Source organism: Watersipora subatra, chromosome 11 (genome assembly GCF_963576615.1).
Source record: "Watersipora subatra chromosome 11, tzWatSuba1.1, whole genome shotgun sequence".
Taxonomy (NCBI): domain Eukaryota; kingdom Metazoa; phylum Bryozoa; class Gymnolaemata; order Cheilostomatida; family Watersiporidae; genus Watersipora; species Watersipora subatra.
The window spans coordinates 4,606,007-4,626,520 of record NC_088718.1 but is presented as its reverse complement, the minus strand read 5'-3'; the positions used below and the strand labels follow the sequence as shown (position 1 = coordinate 4,626,520).

The 20,514-nt window shown below is 35.1% G+C and overlaps 1 protein-coding gene across 1 annotated transcript; it reads right to left on the bottom strand.

The window, feature by feature from the left end:
• Nucleotides 1-4,083: 4,083 nt before the first annotated feature.
• Nucleotides 4,084-15,174, bottom strand: LOC137408429 (putative methyltransferase DDB_G0268948). Its single transcript, XM_068094956.1, has 6 exons — nucleotides 15,044-15,174; nucleotides 14,139-14,311; nucleotides 12,719-12,932; nucleotides 9,592-9,698; nucleotides 5,418-5,555; nucleotides 4,084-4,328 (listed from the first exon to the last, which is right to left on the bottom strand). The coding sequence occupies exons 1-6, from the start codon at nucleotides 15,152-15,154 to the stop codon at nucleotides 4,238-4,240; spliced, it is 834 nt and encodes a 277-aa protein (XP_067951057.1). The 5' UTR covers nucleotides 15,155-15,174; the 3' UTR covers nucleotides 4,084-4,237.
• Nucleotides 15,175-20,514: the final 5,340 nt, after the last annotated feature.

Genomic DNA, 20,514 nt, shown 5'->3' with positions numbered 1-20,514 from the left:
CTAGCTAGTGAGACTGACAATCCTAGCTAGTGAGGCTGACACTCCTAGCTAGTGAGACTGGCACTCCTAGCTAGTGAGACTGACACTCCTAGCTAGTGAGACTGACACTCCTAGCTAGTGAGGCTGACAGTCCTAGCTAGTGAGACTGTCTTTTCGCTAATCCATGCTAATATACATCTACATATAGCAACACGCTGAGCAAGTTTTATTGCTGTTATGAATGGTTATTAATCAATAACTCGGTAGTGCTCTAGCAGTTTGGTGCAGCGTGAGAGATTGTCAGGTATATTAACTGTATATACAATTATTTTTAAATGCACAGTGTGGCTACTTGGAGCAGTTGTTTTAGTGTTGTCAAGCTCTGTCATGAGTTCGAACCTCGTATGAAGCAATCTTTTGTACCAAGTTTTTATTAGAGTAAAGCCGAGTACAAAGCAATTTCTTGCCGAAGTCCAACCCTGATTTTGGACCGATGAACATGGTTTTTACTATAATAAAGACTAGGTGAATGCCTGATGTTGCCCGGGTAACAAAAAAGTCTTTACAGAAAACTTGTTTTTATCTAACATTATACAACATTTACCATTCTAACTTTAAAACTGCATACCCTGAGAAAAGTGTTTTAGTGCAGTTCAAATAAATTATGAGAACAAATGAACAATCAGTACATGGAAGTGTGTATAAAAAAGTTATTGTTGCAGCAGAAGCTTGTTATATTCAAAACTTTGGTGGACGATACTAGTACCTCTCGATACTGGTGCAAATGTAAAAATGAGATATCAGACATTATTTGTCTGATACTGTGTCTGACCAAACAGAGAGAGAATGTGGAGGCAATTCCTACTTCAGATAATACAATTGTCCATGTGAAAACTATTTAGCTTTTGCAGATTCACCAAAATGTGTAAACAAGTGTAACGGCTCATTTGAAAATTTAAATAAAAAAATAGGTATGGGAAGGGGGGTAATTTGCGCCATTTTTCGGTTTGAATGTAAATACTATTGTCTTTTCACCCAAATATTTGTATGTATTTAGTTTCATATGTTCTCTAACAAGATATATTAATCGTTTTGAATAAAACTTACAAGGTGACCAACGGTACCATTTTCTATCAAACTTTGTTAATGGCAGAACTTCCCCGAATAAAATATGGATAGCGATAAAAATGGGTTTTCTAAACAATAACACCACATCATTAGATGTGATCAAATCTAGATCATTATTGTCAGAGAAAGTGAATGATGCAGCTGGCTCCTTTCCTTAGCGCGTAAATTTAACTTAGATATTGTGTTCTACAAGAGTTTTTCTGACATTGAACTTGTAGTGCGCTTTATCAATCACATACTTGAGCCAGCGCAAAATCCCCCTTCTTAGCTAATGTAGGCTGCTCTAGGATGTCAGTTTCATCAAATTCATCAATTGGACTGTCTGAATTTGTCTGTAGCGATTCAACTCCTATATGTTCTTCTGATGATGACTTGGGTATCGGAGCTTTTTCAACTTTACACTTCTTTGCTGGCGCTTCACGTTTGCTCCTTTTTAGAAGCTTTTTCAACTTTTTTTCCAACTCGGCTCTTTTCTGAGTTTTTGAGATTTGTCTTCGCTGAGCCCATGAAAGCAATCATCTAAAGTTCTAATATGGTCAGCTATAGATCTCTTTTTTTATCGATAAAAACCGTGTGAGCAACAGCAGTTTTCTTGTAGCCTCTTTGCTTATTATTAGCGATATACCTAGCCAATGTCAATCTGTTCAGACCATACACTTGGGCAGCATTTCTGATACTGGACTTCTCTTAATGAACCAATTTAACAGCCTTTTTTAGCTGCATTTTGCTGCTATTGTCAGCACGCATTGTCATTCTTACATAATTTTGTGGCATTTTTTTACTGTAGCAGTTGACGTGAGCTAATAAAAGTAGAGGTTCACCAGTAAAAATCTATATACATGTATAAACAAAATTTTATATGAAGTTATATGTCACAGTAAAGGCAAGGGGTAGTTGTTTCACAAATTACCTCAATGTCAGTGGCTCAAATTACCCTGAGCCTCTATTGTGAACAAAAACTGAAATTATGAAAAAAGTATTACATAGAATAAATTTACACAATGATGTCATTATACCCAACATACATCTTGAAAAATAATAAATGGTATGGCGTAGCTTTCACAGTTCATTCTTCAAAAAAATATTCCCAGATACCATGCATCATTAAAAAAAGGTCTAAAGTTAGAATAAATTACTCACCATGCGCTTTGAAGAAAAGAAACAGGAAACAATACGGCCACCATCCAATGCTTGTTATGTGAGAGAGAGAAGACAATACCATACGTATAATAGTTTTCCACATAGTGCATTGGCAAAAATTACTTTGTGACACAATTACTCCGCCTCCCCCTAATGGTAAAAAATTCAAAAAAATAACCAATGCACAAAGTAATATCAGTTAATAATAAAAGGCACACATTCTCAAATCGCAATTCGCTAAAAGATTATGGGGGATATATGACGATGGAAATGACAACAGCTTAGCCTTGTGGTTACACTCGTGTTGGTAAACTTGCAATTTGAATGTCGTGAGTTCAAATCCAGTACGAAGGTGATTTTTGTAGCTAAGACTTTATCGCTATAACTGAACAGGCGAACTCCGAGATTTATATAGATTAAATATTAATATACCATAGTTATAATATTGCCCTGTTAGCACAGCAAGGTGGCTGTCTGGTGCATTAGTCAGCACACACGGGTTCATATTGCAGTTACTACCCCAATTACTTACACTGCCAAGTTTGAAACGTGATGCAGCCAGTAATCACCTATGCTTATCACATGTTGGATGATCAAGAGTTCCCTCTGGCTAAATTTGAAGTGGTAATGGAGCTGCAGAATTTGGCTAAACTTGAAGGTTTCTCCATACTACAAGAAGTGGCACTAAACACAAAACTTGTAACGGTGAAGCAGATTGCTCTGATGAATTTTAATTTACAGTTTGATGGCAACTACTTGACTTTGCAAACAAAACCTCTATACCTGTTCATGAATTAATGACTCCCATATCTCAGTTTCTTTTTCTTTCGGCTTTCCCATTTAGGGTACACCACTGCAAAGGGTATATCCTGGAATGGAATATATTGCTCCCATCTGTGCATGAGATTTGACAGAGGAGCACTTGTGGCTTGTGCCCTTCCTAACACCGCTAATGGTTCTTCTGTGATTTGATCCATTGACCTACTGATCAGATGCTAGCGCACGAACTAATATCTGTTTCTATTATTGAATGATTTATGATCTAGTTTCTTGGATAGTTAATATTATCTACTGGATACGAGTAACTGTTGTGTTGTCACAGGCTGATATATGAACAGCTTGTAACTTCTCCAAATACAAATAATATATAGAATAGAATAAAAAGATATAACTTCACATAAAGAATCATTTTCAACATCAACACGAGTGTAAATATACCCAGTTCTACATGGCACACAAATGCCACTATTTATTAATCAATGATTCCATTACCACTCTTTCTATTACTAGCTAGTTTACAAATTTCTTCCAAGGTTAAGATTATTTACTAAACATGAGTATTGCAGGTTGTCATGGATTTATATACGGATTGCACAATTCTCTGTGTAGAAAAAGTTTATTAGTTTAGCATTCCTGGAGTTGATGCGGAATCAAATTGGCCTAATACGTGCTGACCAGTGATAGTTGCCAGCGTTGAGTCATAAACTAAGGTTTTGCTCAACTCATAGCATGACGTTTCTCTAGCTTCTGTAGAAGGTAGCCGTATTTGAATTACTACTCTCAATTATTAAGTTGTTAATTGCCATGGGATTATTTACTAGAGATTACAGGCTAGTTGCATATGCTGTTTTATTTTATTATACCACGTCGTATTGTTTCTTGTTCCATTTCAGTTGATGTTCAGTAGTTTTACTTGCTATTATACTGCAACTTTTCATATTTTATCGCATTCATATCTATTGTGCTTAACAAGTTGGTATAAAAATGGTACTAAAATGTTATTCCAGGTTTTACGGTACTGAATAAAGGTTATAACCTGCATACTAACCAGTGAAGTCACCTCATAAATGATTTTATGCATTAAATAAAGTTAAGAGTTTCCATCAAAACTCTACACTCTGATTAGACAAAAATAAAAAACATATTGTCAACATTGGCATAATTCATGCAGATGAATTTAATTCTTGTAAGAATGTTCCATTCACTTGGGTTAGTGTGGCTTCCGGCCGAGTAACATGTGCACTTCAAGATTATATGTGAATTTGCTGGACATGTCAGTGGTTTCCAGTGCATTCAACAATCTGCAACGATATCAGAACATCACTGTAGAGCTTTCAGGAAGAACATCATCAGTTTGTTATGGTAAAGCTATTACATTTCAAGCCAATTCTGAGTATTTGTATAAATTTGTACAAAACACCATTCAGCAAATCTATATAAATATATTTCTCAAAGTTTGTGTATGTGTGTTTGTCCATGTATAGCTATTGAAATCTTTGTATAAAAATCCGTATCACATAAGATTTGAACTTGGGCCCTCCCGTTTGCTGCTCCGATTCTCTACTAATTTAACTACACTAGCTGTATAGATTCATTAGGCAATATACGTCGCTATATGGGAACAAATACTTTACTGCTTTGGGTCACGACGCAGGGTGATTGCTTAACGTCACGAGAAGCTGGTCGCTCTTATTAGTACACTTACTCAAATTATGCATTGGCACTGTGCCAGGCTAATAGCAAGTGGTTGGCAACTCTCATTACCTCTCATTGTTTATAAGCTGGTTTTTAATACCTGCACAGCGCTGGGTAGCACAGCTAGTACTAATATAAAATGGATTTTCCCATCTTCTTATATAAAACAAAAGGTATGTACAAAGAAGAACAAAATGAATGAGAGCTTCGTTCTTGTACCAATAGTTGGAGGTTTCGCTTATATCGTGAAGACTCGTAGCTAATGGAAAGTTTAGGTACCAGGCTACAGTTAAAGAATCCGGGTTATTTGCTGGATTCATATACGAGGTTTTTTAATCATTCTTAGAATCACTGAAAGAATAAAAATATTAAAACCAATAGATAACTTACAATGATTTTTTATGGATTTGTAAAATAATTTCTAATAATTATGCGCACATCGACAGCTGTTAATGCAGTATGACCGGCCAAACATGTTCCCCTTTTTCAATGATTGATAACAAAGACAATCTGACCTTCGGCATGAATGGCAGCAAAACAATAACAGGAAAGAAATATAACAAGCGCATTGTTCTTTTTACGTTGAACTGTAAAACAGCTGGCTACATGCAAGTTTGTGTCTCGTAATTACCCATGATTAAACTAATTGAACATTTTTCAATGGATGCTGACTTAAAATGTAAAATTATAGTAACCTGGCTGTAGCATCCTCCATCCACTGTTTAGTCAAATCAGGCTCTGCCTCTTCCATCTTTCGGATTGGTGACAAGGTTTTACAAAATTTTATATAATCTTCAACAGTGTTTGTAATGGGATGTATAATGTTGTCTATCCTGAAACAAGTCAACATGTTTGTGCTACACTCATATTTCATGAGACGACTGTATCCATGTTATCATATATGATTACCCTCCAGCAATCATTTCACTGTCAATCGGTTGGAGAGCGCAAGAAACGCAAAAAGCCTGAATGAAATCCCCAACTTAGTTTTATATCTGATTTCAAGCAAACCGAGTCATACAAATTTGCATCTTAGACTATCAAAGTTACAAAGTTTCCATGACACAGTAACCTGCAAGTTTGCGTCTTCTGCAAATTGGAAACGGCGAAAATCCGCAAGTCAAGAGAGTTTTGTTACTATGACCTTAGAAATCGTTATCTTTTTTATTAATCCACACTATGCAAACATCCATTGAATCAGTTATCACATGATAATTCAATGTGTATACAACTCCAAATACGCATCATGGAAACAGTGAATATTCAATGAAAAGGCCTATAAAGTGAGTGATAGTTCTAATCGATACAACCTCATTTTGTTATTTCAAAATAATAACATAAAACAAACTAATAATATGAAACTACTAGAAAAGATTTTTATACGCCTGAAAGTTACAAAATATATTATATATTGTAAGTTAACTTAAAGATTAACTTGCACAAAATGTTAGTAGATTTTATCAGAATGGACCGGTATTTTTCTATCCTTATGATTGTTTTTGATGTTTCAGGTGATCTGACTGCCAGGATATTTCAAGATTAAAATTAACAAAACTTCATCATGGTTAAAACGTTCAGAAGAAAAATATGTGCGAAATGACATCACTAGTTGTTATCGTTGCTATAGTTGATATCAGCTATCGTGTTCAAGTTGCAGCGTTATGTGTCTCTATTCTGTCAGTCTCTTTACAACTATAGATGTCATAATCGCACTTTCGTTTGATTTGCGCTAACTATGATAAAGTTTTGTCATTTTTATTCCTGAAACATCCTGACAGCCGGCTCACCTCAAACATTAAAAGCAACCACAAATGATAGCAAAATACTGACAAATTCTGATGAAATCTATTAAAGTTTTATGCAAGTTCATCTTTAATATGAATATTGATTATTGATTGAACACAGTTAACAACAATTAAAGATAAACTTTCTGTGCAGACTTTTTTATTACCCATTTAGACATTCAGCTAGTCTTTACTATAATAAGAGCTGTGTCTGTCTGTTTGTCTGAAGCCATGCTACGAGCGTTAAGGAAAAAATGCACCGCTTGGTAATTGAACTCGGGTTACCGAGTTTTGCTGACAAGCTCTCTACCAACTGCCCCACCGGAAAATATTGGAGCATCATGGAATAATTGTACACGTACACATTTTATTTATGTAACACATAGATGTAACATAATATGTATATATTAATATACATGTATATTAATATATTAATTATTATATTATTATCTATATATATATTTGTCAAAGTATGTCTGTGGATATGTTTGTATGCATTCCGGCTATAGATCTTCAAATCTTGGAATAAAGATTCCATACCGAAGCAGATTCGATCTTGGACTCTGCCATTCACCAGTCGGACGATCTACCCACTAGACTACAGAGATTGAATTGCCAGCTTGCCAATATGTCATTATATGAGAGCAAATACCTATCGGCTTTGCGTATGACGCGGGTCATAGCATAACGTCACGAGAAGCTGTTCGCTCACATTATTAAATTGGCTAATAGCGAGCAACTCTCACTACTTCTCATTGTTTATAAGACACACTTTTCAAGACACTTTATAAAACACACTTAAGACAACACTGTTTTCATGATACGTACTGTAACAGTAGTTTGAATGTTAGAATGGCAAATGTTTTTATATGTTAAATGCGAATCAATTTTCTGTCCAAAGACTTTTCTATTACCCGGGCAACGCCGGGTAGCACAGCTAGTACTAATATATAAATGTTATATAATGTTAGAAAGTTATAAATATTATATTACTAGCTGTACAACCCGGCGTCGCCCGGGTAATAAAAAAGTTTTTGGACAGGAAATTTATTTGTATTTAACATATATAACAACATTTGTTGTATTGTGGGATTTGTCAGGCTCAGGCTATATTGGCATCTGAGCTTAAAGCAGTACAGGTGGTCTTGGCAATTACGGTGAGTGGATAAATCTAGCGGATAAGGCTAGAGGGTAAAGCTGGTAGATTAGGTAGTATAAGGCAGTATGGGATTACATAAGGAAGTGGAATGAAAGACGGACTTTCTTGTTCTTTTTTGCATCAATACATGTAAGTCTACCCATTTATACAACAACATTTGCCATACTAACTTTCCAACTACATGTCATGCGAAAACCGTTTTGCGTAATTGAAAAAAATTAGGAGAGAAATTAAAACCAACTATAAAGGTTTTCAAACTTTGTCAAACAACTTTTAAACTTTATATGAGAAAAATAATTCCTGCAGGTCAAATAAATTTAAAAAAATAAAACGACTATAAAAAGGTTTAGATGTAAATGTGAAATAATTAGCAAGTAATAACTAAATTGAGTCAATTTTGCAACGACTACGATAAAAGATGATTCGGTAATGATACAATAATACGAACTGAGAAAACAAAATAAAAATCCGGAATATGTAGAATTAATAATGACAATTCTTGCATAGAAGTGTGTGTGTGTGTGTATAAAAATGCTTGCTGTCCCATCGGAAGCTATCCGTCAAAACTTTGAATATGACGATACTGGTACCTCTCGATACCGGTACAAATGTAAAAATGAGATATGGTACTGACTTTGTCTGACCGAACGAAGAGATAATGTCTTGGCTCTTCCCACAGAGACAATATACCCAGGGCTGATACTCTGAAAAAAACACCCACCTGGATAGGCCCAGACTTGGATATTGTACCCCCAATCACCTGGTTGGTCAATTTGAATTTGGATATTGTACCCCCAATCACCTGGTTGATCAATTTGAAATACACCCCCTAAACACTGGGAGTTCCCTAGAGGGCGCCCAGGTTCCACGCCCCGCTAAACATCCAATATGATTCATGCATTAATAAAGAAAAAAAAGCTACAAACAAAATTTTCAATTTTATTTAAATACGTTTTTATTTCGGATTTTTCGTTTGTTTAGTATTGCAAAAACGATCGTTTTTTTCTTCTGCAAACGGCTTATTTTTTTGTTGCTAACAGAGACAAACATATTGTAGTTTACTATTGGTAAAAAATTAAACAAAAAAAGGCAATTAGCTAACCATAAATAAATTTATATAAACCGTTCGTGTGGCGACATAATAGTTGCTCTGCCCACTAACGTTAGTATCGCAAAACGACAAAATGTCGCTATGCCTGCAAAAAGGTTATTAAAACTGATTCCAAACAACCATCAGATCATCATTTTCATTTACAAAGAAAAACATAATGAATATCAATGAAATAAATATCATAGCATTCTTTCTGAATATATTGCTAAAGGGTTGCTAAGATGATGCAGTGTCGACTGTCTCTTTTCCCTTCCTGTTAGCAAGCAAGCAGCAGCAATCTGCTTTAAAATGAAGACTGGAATTTCGGTGCAATTTCTTGGTATTACTTTGGCTGAATAAAACCTTAATGAGCATGGGCCCTTTTACTGGCTTGCTTGTGGAAACACCCCCTAAAGTAGCAAATTCACTGACAGTGCCCCATGGTCTGAAAACCCCCCCTAAAACGTGATTTTGGGCCGAACCTAATGGGCCTTTTAGGGAGGAGTATCAGCCCTGGGACAATATAATTGTCTGCGTGAAAAGAATTGGCCTTGACCCCGGATATAGTAATTGAACCCTATGAAAAATATTTCTCAACAGGGGCATCGTAACACGCTGGCGCATTGGTAAAATAATCAGCGTGCGCTATAGTCAGAATGACACATACATATTTGGAGAAATATATATTATTATATATTATTAAATATTATTCTTATATTACATTAATATACAAATGGATATATTTATGTAACATATTATTTTGTAACAGTTATTACACATGATGGTCTCTTATGGTGCAAAGCACTACCATCATACTGGTTAAAATGTTTAACTACCTTGTTTTGTCAGCGTAAGGAATTTGGAAGCATTCATCCGCGTAACGGCGCCTCACCATGTAATTACCAGAGACAAAACAGCCTCTCTCTTCGGGTCTATTCGCTATCTGTAATAAATTAACAGGTTGAATAGTATATGATACCTACTTGAATGTTCAAGATGGTGATTCATAGGGTGACTTTTATAAAAAGAAAACCGGATCAGCATACTTTATCTTGTAAATGCTTAGTTAACTATAGCTAAAGCCTATAAAAACTAAAGTTAAAAAAACTATAACTTTATACAAACACAAATGTATGAATGACAAATGTATGAAAATATCGGCTGATTTAGCTAGAAAATGGTTAAAATAAATTATAGTAATTTTACTATCACGTTGACTTAACCCTTTCACTGCCATGTATGTATACATTTAGCTATCGGCCTACTGCCAGCCATTTTACCAAAAATTGCTGATTATGCTTCATGCTATGCATACAATATTTTTCAACTTCAAACTCTATCTAGAACATTATTGTTGTATATTTTATTTTGCCAACAGTTTTAACAAAAACTGCTATGCAAAAAATTCAATGTATCTACATTTTGTGCATAGATAAAGCTATGTGAAGCAATGATCGCTACGAAGCTAAAACGATCCTCCACAATGTTCCTTACTCTTACAAAACTGTGTATTACTTTCATCACCATCAGAGTCAGTGCTGCTACTTTAATTATCTGTGTAATCACTAAAATATGAATCGGCTATACATGTAATCAACATAAGTAATTCTCTATTTTCTAACTCGGAAGGTACTTACGAAAGCCATAATAATATTAATTAGCTCGAACCTCAGAAAGGATAAAATGTTCATTTTTATGTGGGAAATTCCCAACAAAAATTTAAAAACGCTTCGTTAATTTAGGCTAATTTTTATAGAGAAATCTTTGGAAAACACCGCCAATACCATAAAAGTCCTAAAGATCGTTGGTTATGTTGTCAACGAATAATAAAATTAAGCTACTGCGCAGTTGCTGGGAAATTCGCAAAAATACGCATATGACAGGCGACCATAGATTTCGCATAAATGCGCATACGGCAGTGAAAGGGTTAAAGCAGTCTGGCTGCATTTGCACTGTTAGCTAGGGAAACGGATACTAGCATATATCGGATGTTAATTCTATGTAAGTCTAAGACAGGAAATATTGGAATAAATGCACCAATTAAACTCAAATATTTGTCTAGCAAGTAGGATGCGAATTCAAATGCAGCCATTCTCAATGCACATTTTGGATGAAACACAAACTGTAGTTAATAATTCAATCTATATATATGAATCTTAAAGTCCGTCGTTCGGTGTGTCCAGCTATAGCTATTAAAATATAAGAATGAAAGACCCACTTTGTGCTAGATTTGATCTCGGAACCTCCTGTTCACCAGGCGATAATCTAACCAATTCAGCTACACCAGATGTGATGGCAAATTAGGCGATATGAGTCGTTAGCTCAGTCAAAATACGCATAGCACTCCGCGTTACGCAACGTCGCTAAAGCTTGCTTCATATCAGTAAGTTTAGCAATACGAATAGTACCTTACTCAAATTAGTTATTGGCAATTTGCCAGGCTAATGGCAAGTGGCTGGCTGCTACATTACCTGCCACTGTTTATAAGCTGTTTTTGTAAAACTGCATTCGGTTAGTAGAATATAAGAAGCACTCATTACTCCCTTGACTTCTAGTATAAAACACTTATAATAAGTATCTTGATTTTTTCTGTTTTCAACATTTTACAAACCAATGAAAAATGTGTAATTTAAGTTGTTTTTATTAATGATACTGAAAATGATCAAAAACTTTCATACAAAAATCCTGCAAATAAACTCGGGTTCTCCAACCGTAATCTGGTAGCTAAATTTTCCCATTAGCTGTCAGGCTTCACGAAATAGTTGGTAGTAAATATTATTTTATATAAGGCTTCACGATGTAAATGAAACCTTCAACCATCTGTAACCATGGACAATGTGTCCAACAATCCAAAGTTTTAACCTTTTATTATATATATCTTTGATGTGCTCATAATAAAATGGTATTTGGTAAAACACTAGCAAAAAATCGGGCAACCTACAGCAAATGTCATCAAAAAAAAAAGTACTTTATCATTATTCGGGCTAAAACTATAAAAGTTTGTATGATTTTAAACTGCTTGTGAAAATACTATTGGTTACTATTAGCACACTTGAAGAGTATACAGTGCAACCTCGGTTTTCGAATGCTTCAGTTTCCGACCAACTCGGTTCTTGACCAAAACCTTTATATTTGTTCGTCTCGGATCTCAAACATAATTCGGTTCTCGATCAAACCGAAGCATGCGCATTGGAATTAAATGTTCAGAACAGTTCCGGAAACAGCATGGAAACATTCGTTAACGAATGGGGAAGCAAGTTACGCTTCATAATTTTCATTTCATAATTTTTTACAAAAATGAAGGAACCGTCTGGGACGACGTCTCCTCTACCGAAGAAAATTGCTAGAGAGACAACTCCTCCAGTCCAGTTACCCTAAATTTTTTTGGAGGAAGATTCTCCTTCAAAGATGTGAAGTAAACGTGCCATTGCTGTTCATATTTTCTTTTTCACACGATTTTTGATGTAACTGATCTGTTGCATTTTTAATGTTTCATTATCAATTTTTGCAATTTTTGGTATTGTATTTTGACCTTTAATGTTTTCGATGTTTTAAGAGCAAAACATCCGAAATGTTTACTTTTTGTTATCTTTTTTCATCATCATAGATAGATAATATTTTATTGAAACTAAACACAATCCATATCTACCTGTTTTTATTGATTGTATGTAATATGCAGTACAGTTTACGGTGTAAAAATGTTAAAAAATTACTTTAATAAAATTGATTTTTATGCTCATGTGGTTTCAGGTTTAAGCGAGTTCTCTTTTTAATAAAATAGCTGCCACTAAGTTTAAAACATTTTGTTTTTAAAACAGAAAATGTTGTTATCTCTCACAAAACTAAATAATAGTCTTTCAAGAAAAAAGAGCATCACCATATCAGATTATGATGTGAAAATAAAAGGTATAAAGTACTGTCCCTACAAATAAAATTAACCGTCATTGTTGTTGCTAGCAATACCTCCTTAAGTATAGGATCGATTTCAGCAGATTTAGGATGGTTTGAGGTTTCAGGTGCCGATGCATAACTGAATAAAGCAACAACCCCTCCAGGAGTTAAAACTCTGTCAGCTTCTTTATAAAATTGCACTATATCCATCCAGTGTGCTGCAGCTGCTACTTGAAGTAATGATACAGTCTCATTTTCGACTGGAAGTGCTTCCCCTGCTGACACCCTGTTAGCAAAAATCCATGATCAAAGATGTCAAAGGCTGTTTCTAGATGCATACATATAAAATCTTTTGTTTATTATATACCGAGTGTACAAAGCTAACCTATGTAAGTGACAATCTCTTGCCTAATGCAAAGAAAACATTAATCGAAAACATGTAAACAAACTAAAAAAAGAGTATTTCGACAAACACGTAGTATACTGTGTATACACGTTGGAAGTTGCTTAGTAATATAAACAATGTTTTGCATCCTTGACAAATGATGACGGATGAGACAAAAGACAGCCTACTGTACTTTTCGGACTATTAATCGCACCCTTATATATATATATATATACATATATATATATATATATATATACATATATATATATATATATTACCCGCATCTGCTTTATTTTCAAAAAAACGATAATAAAACAATATATAGGTCGCACCTTTGTATAGGCCACAGAACTTAGGACAGTGATTTTTTACACAGCAGCAACTTTGCTAGCTAAAACAGAACGGCGCCGTTAGGCTCTGTTCCGTATTAACCGACGCTTTTTAACCCAGTGCCTAAACGAACAGTACCGTTAGGTATTGTTTCGTTTTTTCTTTCACCGCTAGAGGCGCACTAATCAGACATTCCGGTTGATGTGCCCTAGCGGTGAAAGAAAAAACCATAGAATAGCCGCACCCTTATATAAGCCGCATGGCTCAAAACATCAGAAAAAAGTAGCGGCTAATAGTCCGAAAAGTACGGTAAATCTATTTTCATCAGCAATCAACCATAAGTTAAAAAAGTCAAATAGGTAACACGAATAAATATAAAAACCGTTCATCATTTAGAGAAACTATTACATCAAAATCGAGAGTTTTGCAATTAAAGAGTGCAATTTGATTACTCAATCCTGGTATTACAGGTCAATCTAGCAATAACTCTGCCCCTAATCTTTACTATAATAAGAGCTGTGTTTGTTCGTCTGAAGCCATGCTAAGAGCGTTAGGAAAGAATGCATATCTCACAAGAATTGAACTCGGACATCCAACTTTACAGCTGAGCACACTACCAACTGCCTCACCTTGCAGCATCACATAATTGCGATCATATTTATTGCACATGATAATCTCTCATGGCGTACGGAAGCGTCAGCGTACTAGTACATATAACATTGAATTATACTAGCTGTTTATCCACTTTCAACCTCATATATGTTAACCACTTACTGAAAGGCAACATTCTCCGGATGTTTGCTTTTCTTGGCCTCCGCTATCTGCTTTTCACCGATATCTACCCCCAACACTGAGTCAAAGTATTTCGCTAGTGGAACTGTAGATTGATGCCCAGTACCGCAGCCAACATCAACAGCAAGAGGAAACTTGTTGGCTTCATTTGAAATCTTCAGCAAATTGAAGTATGAAAGATGAACAACGTAAAATTATAACATAATGAGTAGTTGTTTAGCCGCATTGATTATTTATTTATTATCGTAGCCTCATAAGTCTTTTATACATAGCAACTGCTAGAGTTGTCTTTTCATTAAAGTTTAAAATGCTGAGCTGAGACATGAATCAGCAACATGAAGTTAGAGTAGAGTGTGGAGTTATATTATAATTTGTTATGGTTGTTTACAACAATGGAGTTAAAACAATAGGCTTTTGATCATAGTTGGACTAGAGATAATGTCCTTACAATAGCTAAAATAGAACAAATAGTGAAATAGAACTGCCTTGTATCGATACGCAGATGCCATATCAAATGTAGATACAAAACCTTTGGATATTCTAGGCAGCTAAATACAGTATTGTATTATAATATCACAATATTATAGCATGATTAATATTAAATAGAGATGCAAATAACATGGAGTCAAATAGTAAACTTGTATTTGGTACAAAACAGTCACTGTTTATTATGTCACCAACTGTTCGTTCAGAAAAACCTGCTAGAATGTTTGAAACATGTCCGATATAGAAAGATGGAAAGAGGTTATGAAAAAATAATAATCCAACAGTACCCCGGCAACACGTGGTTTGTTTAAAGATCGCAAGTACAGATAGGTCTATTGCTATTGTTGTTCACTTAGTGCTGTTGGGCAAAGGTTAATCAATATATTTACAACCAGACTTACACCATTCTTTAAAAAATCGATGCATAATGCAAAAACAGAATCAGGATACGAAGGTCGGTATATAGCGTAATTTTGAGCAACCAGTTTGCCAGCGAAGTACCGGGTACCCATGGCAGTATCATGGCTCTTCACACCCGAACGCTGGCATTTTGGTCACGATTTCAATACGACGGGGTTATAATAGAATGGGCATTTTGTGGCAACAGGTGGCAGAAAAATAAGTTTATGGCAGCTTATTAATTTTAGCATATTTATAACCTAGTCATTATTAATCAGATCTGCTATGTTATTTGATAAGCTAGGAGTAATTGGCCTTAAAAGGCGAGTAGTAATACATAAATAAAACTTTTCTTTCGCGGTGTGCATTCAGTCGAATCAGCTAATCAGAGCCGTAGACCTACATTGACGTCATATTGTAGTACAGTTGTTATCCATTTACGCCTATAGCAATTAGGTTTGTAGTCTGTTTTCGGTCTCGCCCAGCGACTCGTCAGCGTTGGTAGCAGCAGTCGAAAACTCTAATTCACCATTTTACCGATTTGCAAAGATAGCTATCAGTGGTTGCATAATTCACTATAATCAAATATCACATTTAGTGTGCTACTAAGTCTTAGTAATAGTAAAAACCAATAATCGAGCGTTTTTGTGAGCTGTGGAGCACCATCCACAAAGAGCCTGACAGATCAATAGCAAAATACTCAAGTCATCCCAACAGCCAGCGTTCGAAAAAAGGGGATACGCGGGGATACGGCGTATTCTTAAGAAGAAATTATGGGGGTTACTCTCTGGAAAGCGTATCTCCTAACATTTGTTTGCTCATATACGATAATATAGTTATAAAATAGCGATAAAATGACTACATGGCGATAAAGTCGCTATGAAGTCAACAAAATAATATTCTTTTAACCCGAGTGTCTTTTAAACCGAAAACAGTAAGCACTATCGGAAGGGGTAACACTACGTCCGCGCTACTAATCATTGAGCAAGTTCCGCGCTTCAACGAACCAACTATGCTACTTTGTGAAAAGCATAAATTCCTTCAACTTTTCTTCAGACAACACAATCAACGGGCGTCCTTGTCACCTGTCCAAAACATCATCAATTATTCCATGTGCAGGCATTTTTTGGTCTTTAGCTAACCGAAGTAAACTTTCTCAGAAAACTTATCTAATTTAAGTTCTAGAGCAAATTGTTTGGTCATTATCATTTTTATTTGATTAATGATGAATCGTCATTGACCAATTGATAGTTACTTCAAAGGTGAGTGAGAGTATGTGATGATTGATTCACCTTACTAACGGCCACTAACATTCTACATACTAACTATCTACCTTTTGCACTAGACACTTATAAATCCTTTACTTATCATGACCCGAACTAGAAATGATAGCTTATTACAGCCCTGTCACTAAAAATGATGGAATTATGGCAAATAAATGGTAGGATCATTTACCTTCATTGTGATGCCAACTTGAATCTTTCAGTTTATTTAAAGGTGTACCCTAAATAGCGCTCAATTGGAAGGGGTAGCATTTTCACATCAGGTGCGCAGGCTATTATGAAACCTCAATTATTCACAAAGCTTTCCAGAATATCTGATGAGGAGTATATGTGTATCACACGGCTCCAAATATTTAATATCATGCAAGGCAATGCTTGTAAATTAATGTATTATGTATAACTGACCGACTCATTACCTAAACTATTCTGATACTACATCAAACTTAAGCTTTATCTTAGATGATTAGGAAGGATGCAAGTCTGAGGCTATTAAATTTAAATTTAAGACCCACTGGTTTCTTAGCTATTTGGGGCACACCTTTAATGGGTGATATTATTGAGATTTAAGGTGATCTCTGCTTGTTAGGTTTCCTTTTGTGTCTATGTTAAAAGATGAGGCTGTATGTGCTTGCTTAAAAATTAAATCATTTTCATTTTTCCTGAGTAGCTGATTTTCTTGGGAAAACTTGAAATTTCCCTTCTTATTTTTTTGTTGCACTGATAGTTTCTTCCAAGCTCCTTTTATTTCCATTTTAATGAATATATCTGTAAAGTTAAGCACTCAAAGTAAGTTTACTGTGTAATAAAATAATACCAATTATACCATTGCAAAATATTTGTTCTCTCACTGAAAAGCTGTGGAAATTAGGTATAAGACAGACTATCTTAAAAAATATTTTCGCGGGGGAGTTCCCCGCACCCCTCTACCGTGAGGGCGTTTCGGCGCCCCTCCTAGACTCTCCCCGTGCCGCTACGCAGCTTGGGCGGGCCGCTGGCTCGAGGGTCGTCTCGCCTACCTGTCACCATAGAGTACCCCATAACAACCCTTACACTTCAAACACTGCCAACAGCTCGCACAGCTAACTCGTGGAAATACTGCGCTGGATATTGGATGAGGTTTGCTAGCAAATCGAAGTTCCAGAGAATCTCAAACCTCTCAAAGAAATTAAGGTGAGAAAGTAGCAAACTAATTTTACATTGGACTTCAGTAAATAATCAAATGATTATCAATCAAGGAGTAGATGTATTTATCAATTGAAGCATTCTGCATTCTCACTTAATCATTTAATTTTCAAAACAATGCAGCTCATTATTAGACTACCATTTGTTGGTGTCACCTGTATCGATGAGTGATAACTGTGGATACTAGATTACAATTAGTAATTGTCAAACGCCTTACTCCACATCTTACATCTAAGTAGCCTCAACAAGCGACTGTTTTTTTTCATTAAAGATCATTGCCATATGGTCTATATTTTTGCAACTACAGATGCCTGTTGTATCTGGCATGCCTCCGCTCACAGGCTCAACACCCAACAAGTTCCTTCGATCTTCCAGCCTGATCGCTCAACGCACGGCTGTTCTTCCCAAAGTGTGTGTTGTGTACAAACCAGAAAGCGATATGACAGCAGGCAATTCAACCATTAATCATGCCACCTGATCCCATAAATTATGGCTGGAGTAAGGACGATGATGGGATTTTTGTGCAGTGGTTTCCTGATAGACACAGAGCTATTCCCAGGCAGTTTGTCCAATGGACTAGTTGCTCATGCAAAGAGAGTAGATGTGAAAGCCAATGCTCTTGCAAAACTACATCTTTAGTTTGCACAAGTCTATGTGGCTGTGTAGACTGCAGCAATGAAATGAACGACAAGATTATAGACCGTAATGATGAACTTTAAGATTATATGTAATAGTTTTATTAAATACTTTGCAATATGCTTTTTTGAATCGACAATGAAGTTGACAATGTATCATGATAAACAGACTGTGTACCTTGGTAAACATGCTACAAGTATATAATATAGTAATCATACAATGTACCAAGATACACACACAAAGTCCTATGATATTAATTAATCATCCAGAAAGTCATATTGAGTCCCTGGCGGCTGACTGCAAAGTAAAGAATCACATCCATTACAGACAATGAGTTCAAAATACAAACTTATCACATAGACATATAAGAGCTTACGTTTATGGTGCAATTTTGATTCATCATAACCCATCAGAAAAAAACGATCCATCATAACCTATCAGAAGTAATGATCTATCAAAGCATGTAGCTATAAATTTAAAACTTAAAGATAGGAAGAGGTACAGGACTGATTTGGATGTGTAAGCATTGTGCATAGCCAGCCCTACATGAAAGGAATAGGTGTATACCCTTTAGCTCTTGCCACAACAATATTTAGTTAACTCATACATTGCATACTTCTGTAAGGTAATAATTAATATGAGAGCACTATAACAATACAATATAATTCAATAGATTAAAATGCAATGAATTATGTATCAATATATAATATCGCACAACATAATGCGACACATAAATTTTTTAAGAACTCAATGCAAGGCAGTTCAATACAATACAACATAATACAGTTATTATAATACAATACAACAGAATATAATGTAATAACACAATAATACAGTATAAGCTCTGCATGACACAATATAATAATTTAAAACTAGCCAAACCATCAGTTAAATAATAATCATACAGTTGCATGAAGGTACTACATTTTGTGTTGAAATTGGTTAGATGTTCAAAGAGCAAAGCAGTCTCCAATTTTGTAAATAGGTGAGCTAAGTCTTAATAATGATCAGCAGAGGCATGCTATATAACAAATAGTCCAAGATTATTTTTTTATAAAAAAAAAATATACAATAGGTATTATATTTATGAAGCCCATTGATATAAGTAGCTAATAATGTTATGTAGTGCTGTCAGTCTTCAGTCTTAGCCTAAAAGAATTAAACAAATTGAATTAAGCCATTGAGTGTATAAAACACTGAGTGTCTACAGACACAGCAACAATACCTATAGCAGAGAGTAGTTTATTGTATAGTTTATAACCAATAAATAAAATATGGACAGAATTTTGACAATGATTCATTATAATCAACACCTATCACTCATTGATCCAGCTGACTACAGTAAACCCCAGCAAACAATACTCAAGCAAGAAGCTGCTTTGTTTTGAAGAATGCATGATTAGGTGAAGGAAACGCAAGATTTTCAATGAAGCGATGCATTTAATCTTCAATTGATAAATCGTTTAATTATTTATCGAAGTATTAAGTAAAATAGTTTGCTATTATCTCACCTTAGTTTTTTGAGGGGTTTGAAACTCTTTGCAACTTGAGAAGCTCTTTGTTATTTCGACTCACTAGCAATCTTCATCAAGCATTTGGTGTGGAGTATGCATACAACAAACACTGTGAGTTGCTACGATGACTTTAAGTTTGCTACGGACCTATCTGATTGTTTGTAGATGGTGCTTAGAAAAAACTTTAGACTATTGGCTTTTTTCTGTTAGTAAGGCTTGTTGGCTTATTACATTGTAGAACTTAATTATATTGAATTATGTAATCTATGATAGCTAGCTGTGGTAATCAATTGAAATAGAGATAGTAACTCTGTTTAACCAATAGGAACTTAAAACAGACTAAACTTTTTTTGCGAAGCCATTGCTATGTAAACCGGAACTAGTAAACATGGTGTCGCACAACTCGAGTGGACGTTTTATCATTGACACGATTGATAATAAAGATATGTATAAAACATTCGAAGAATACATTGCCATGCGACAGATACAGAATTATTCTAATGAAGGAAAAGGCTAAGATTTAGATGATTTTCCATGTTCAATTGATGCCGAAGATGATTATAAAGAAACAATTGCAAGTTTAGAAGAGCAGGAGTAGAGACAGCTGTTATATCTGATATCAGCCATGTACAGATCGACATAAAGAGAATAACAAGTTATAGCATTATTGCAAATTTCATAACGTATTACCACAGTTACAGCATCTACAAATTCCAAAGATGAAATGTTCACCATTACAAGCAGACTTCTATATTCAACCTGCCCATTGTACTATTAGGACATTGAAAACTTGGCATAAAGAAATATCAGATAATCACCAAAAGATTATAGTTTTAGTCTAGACTATAACAACTTGTG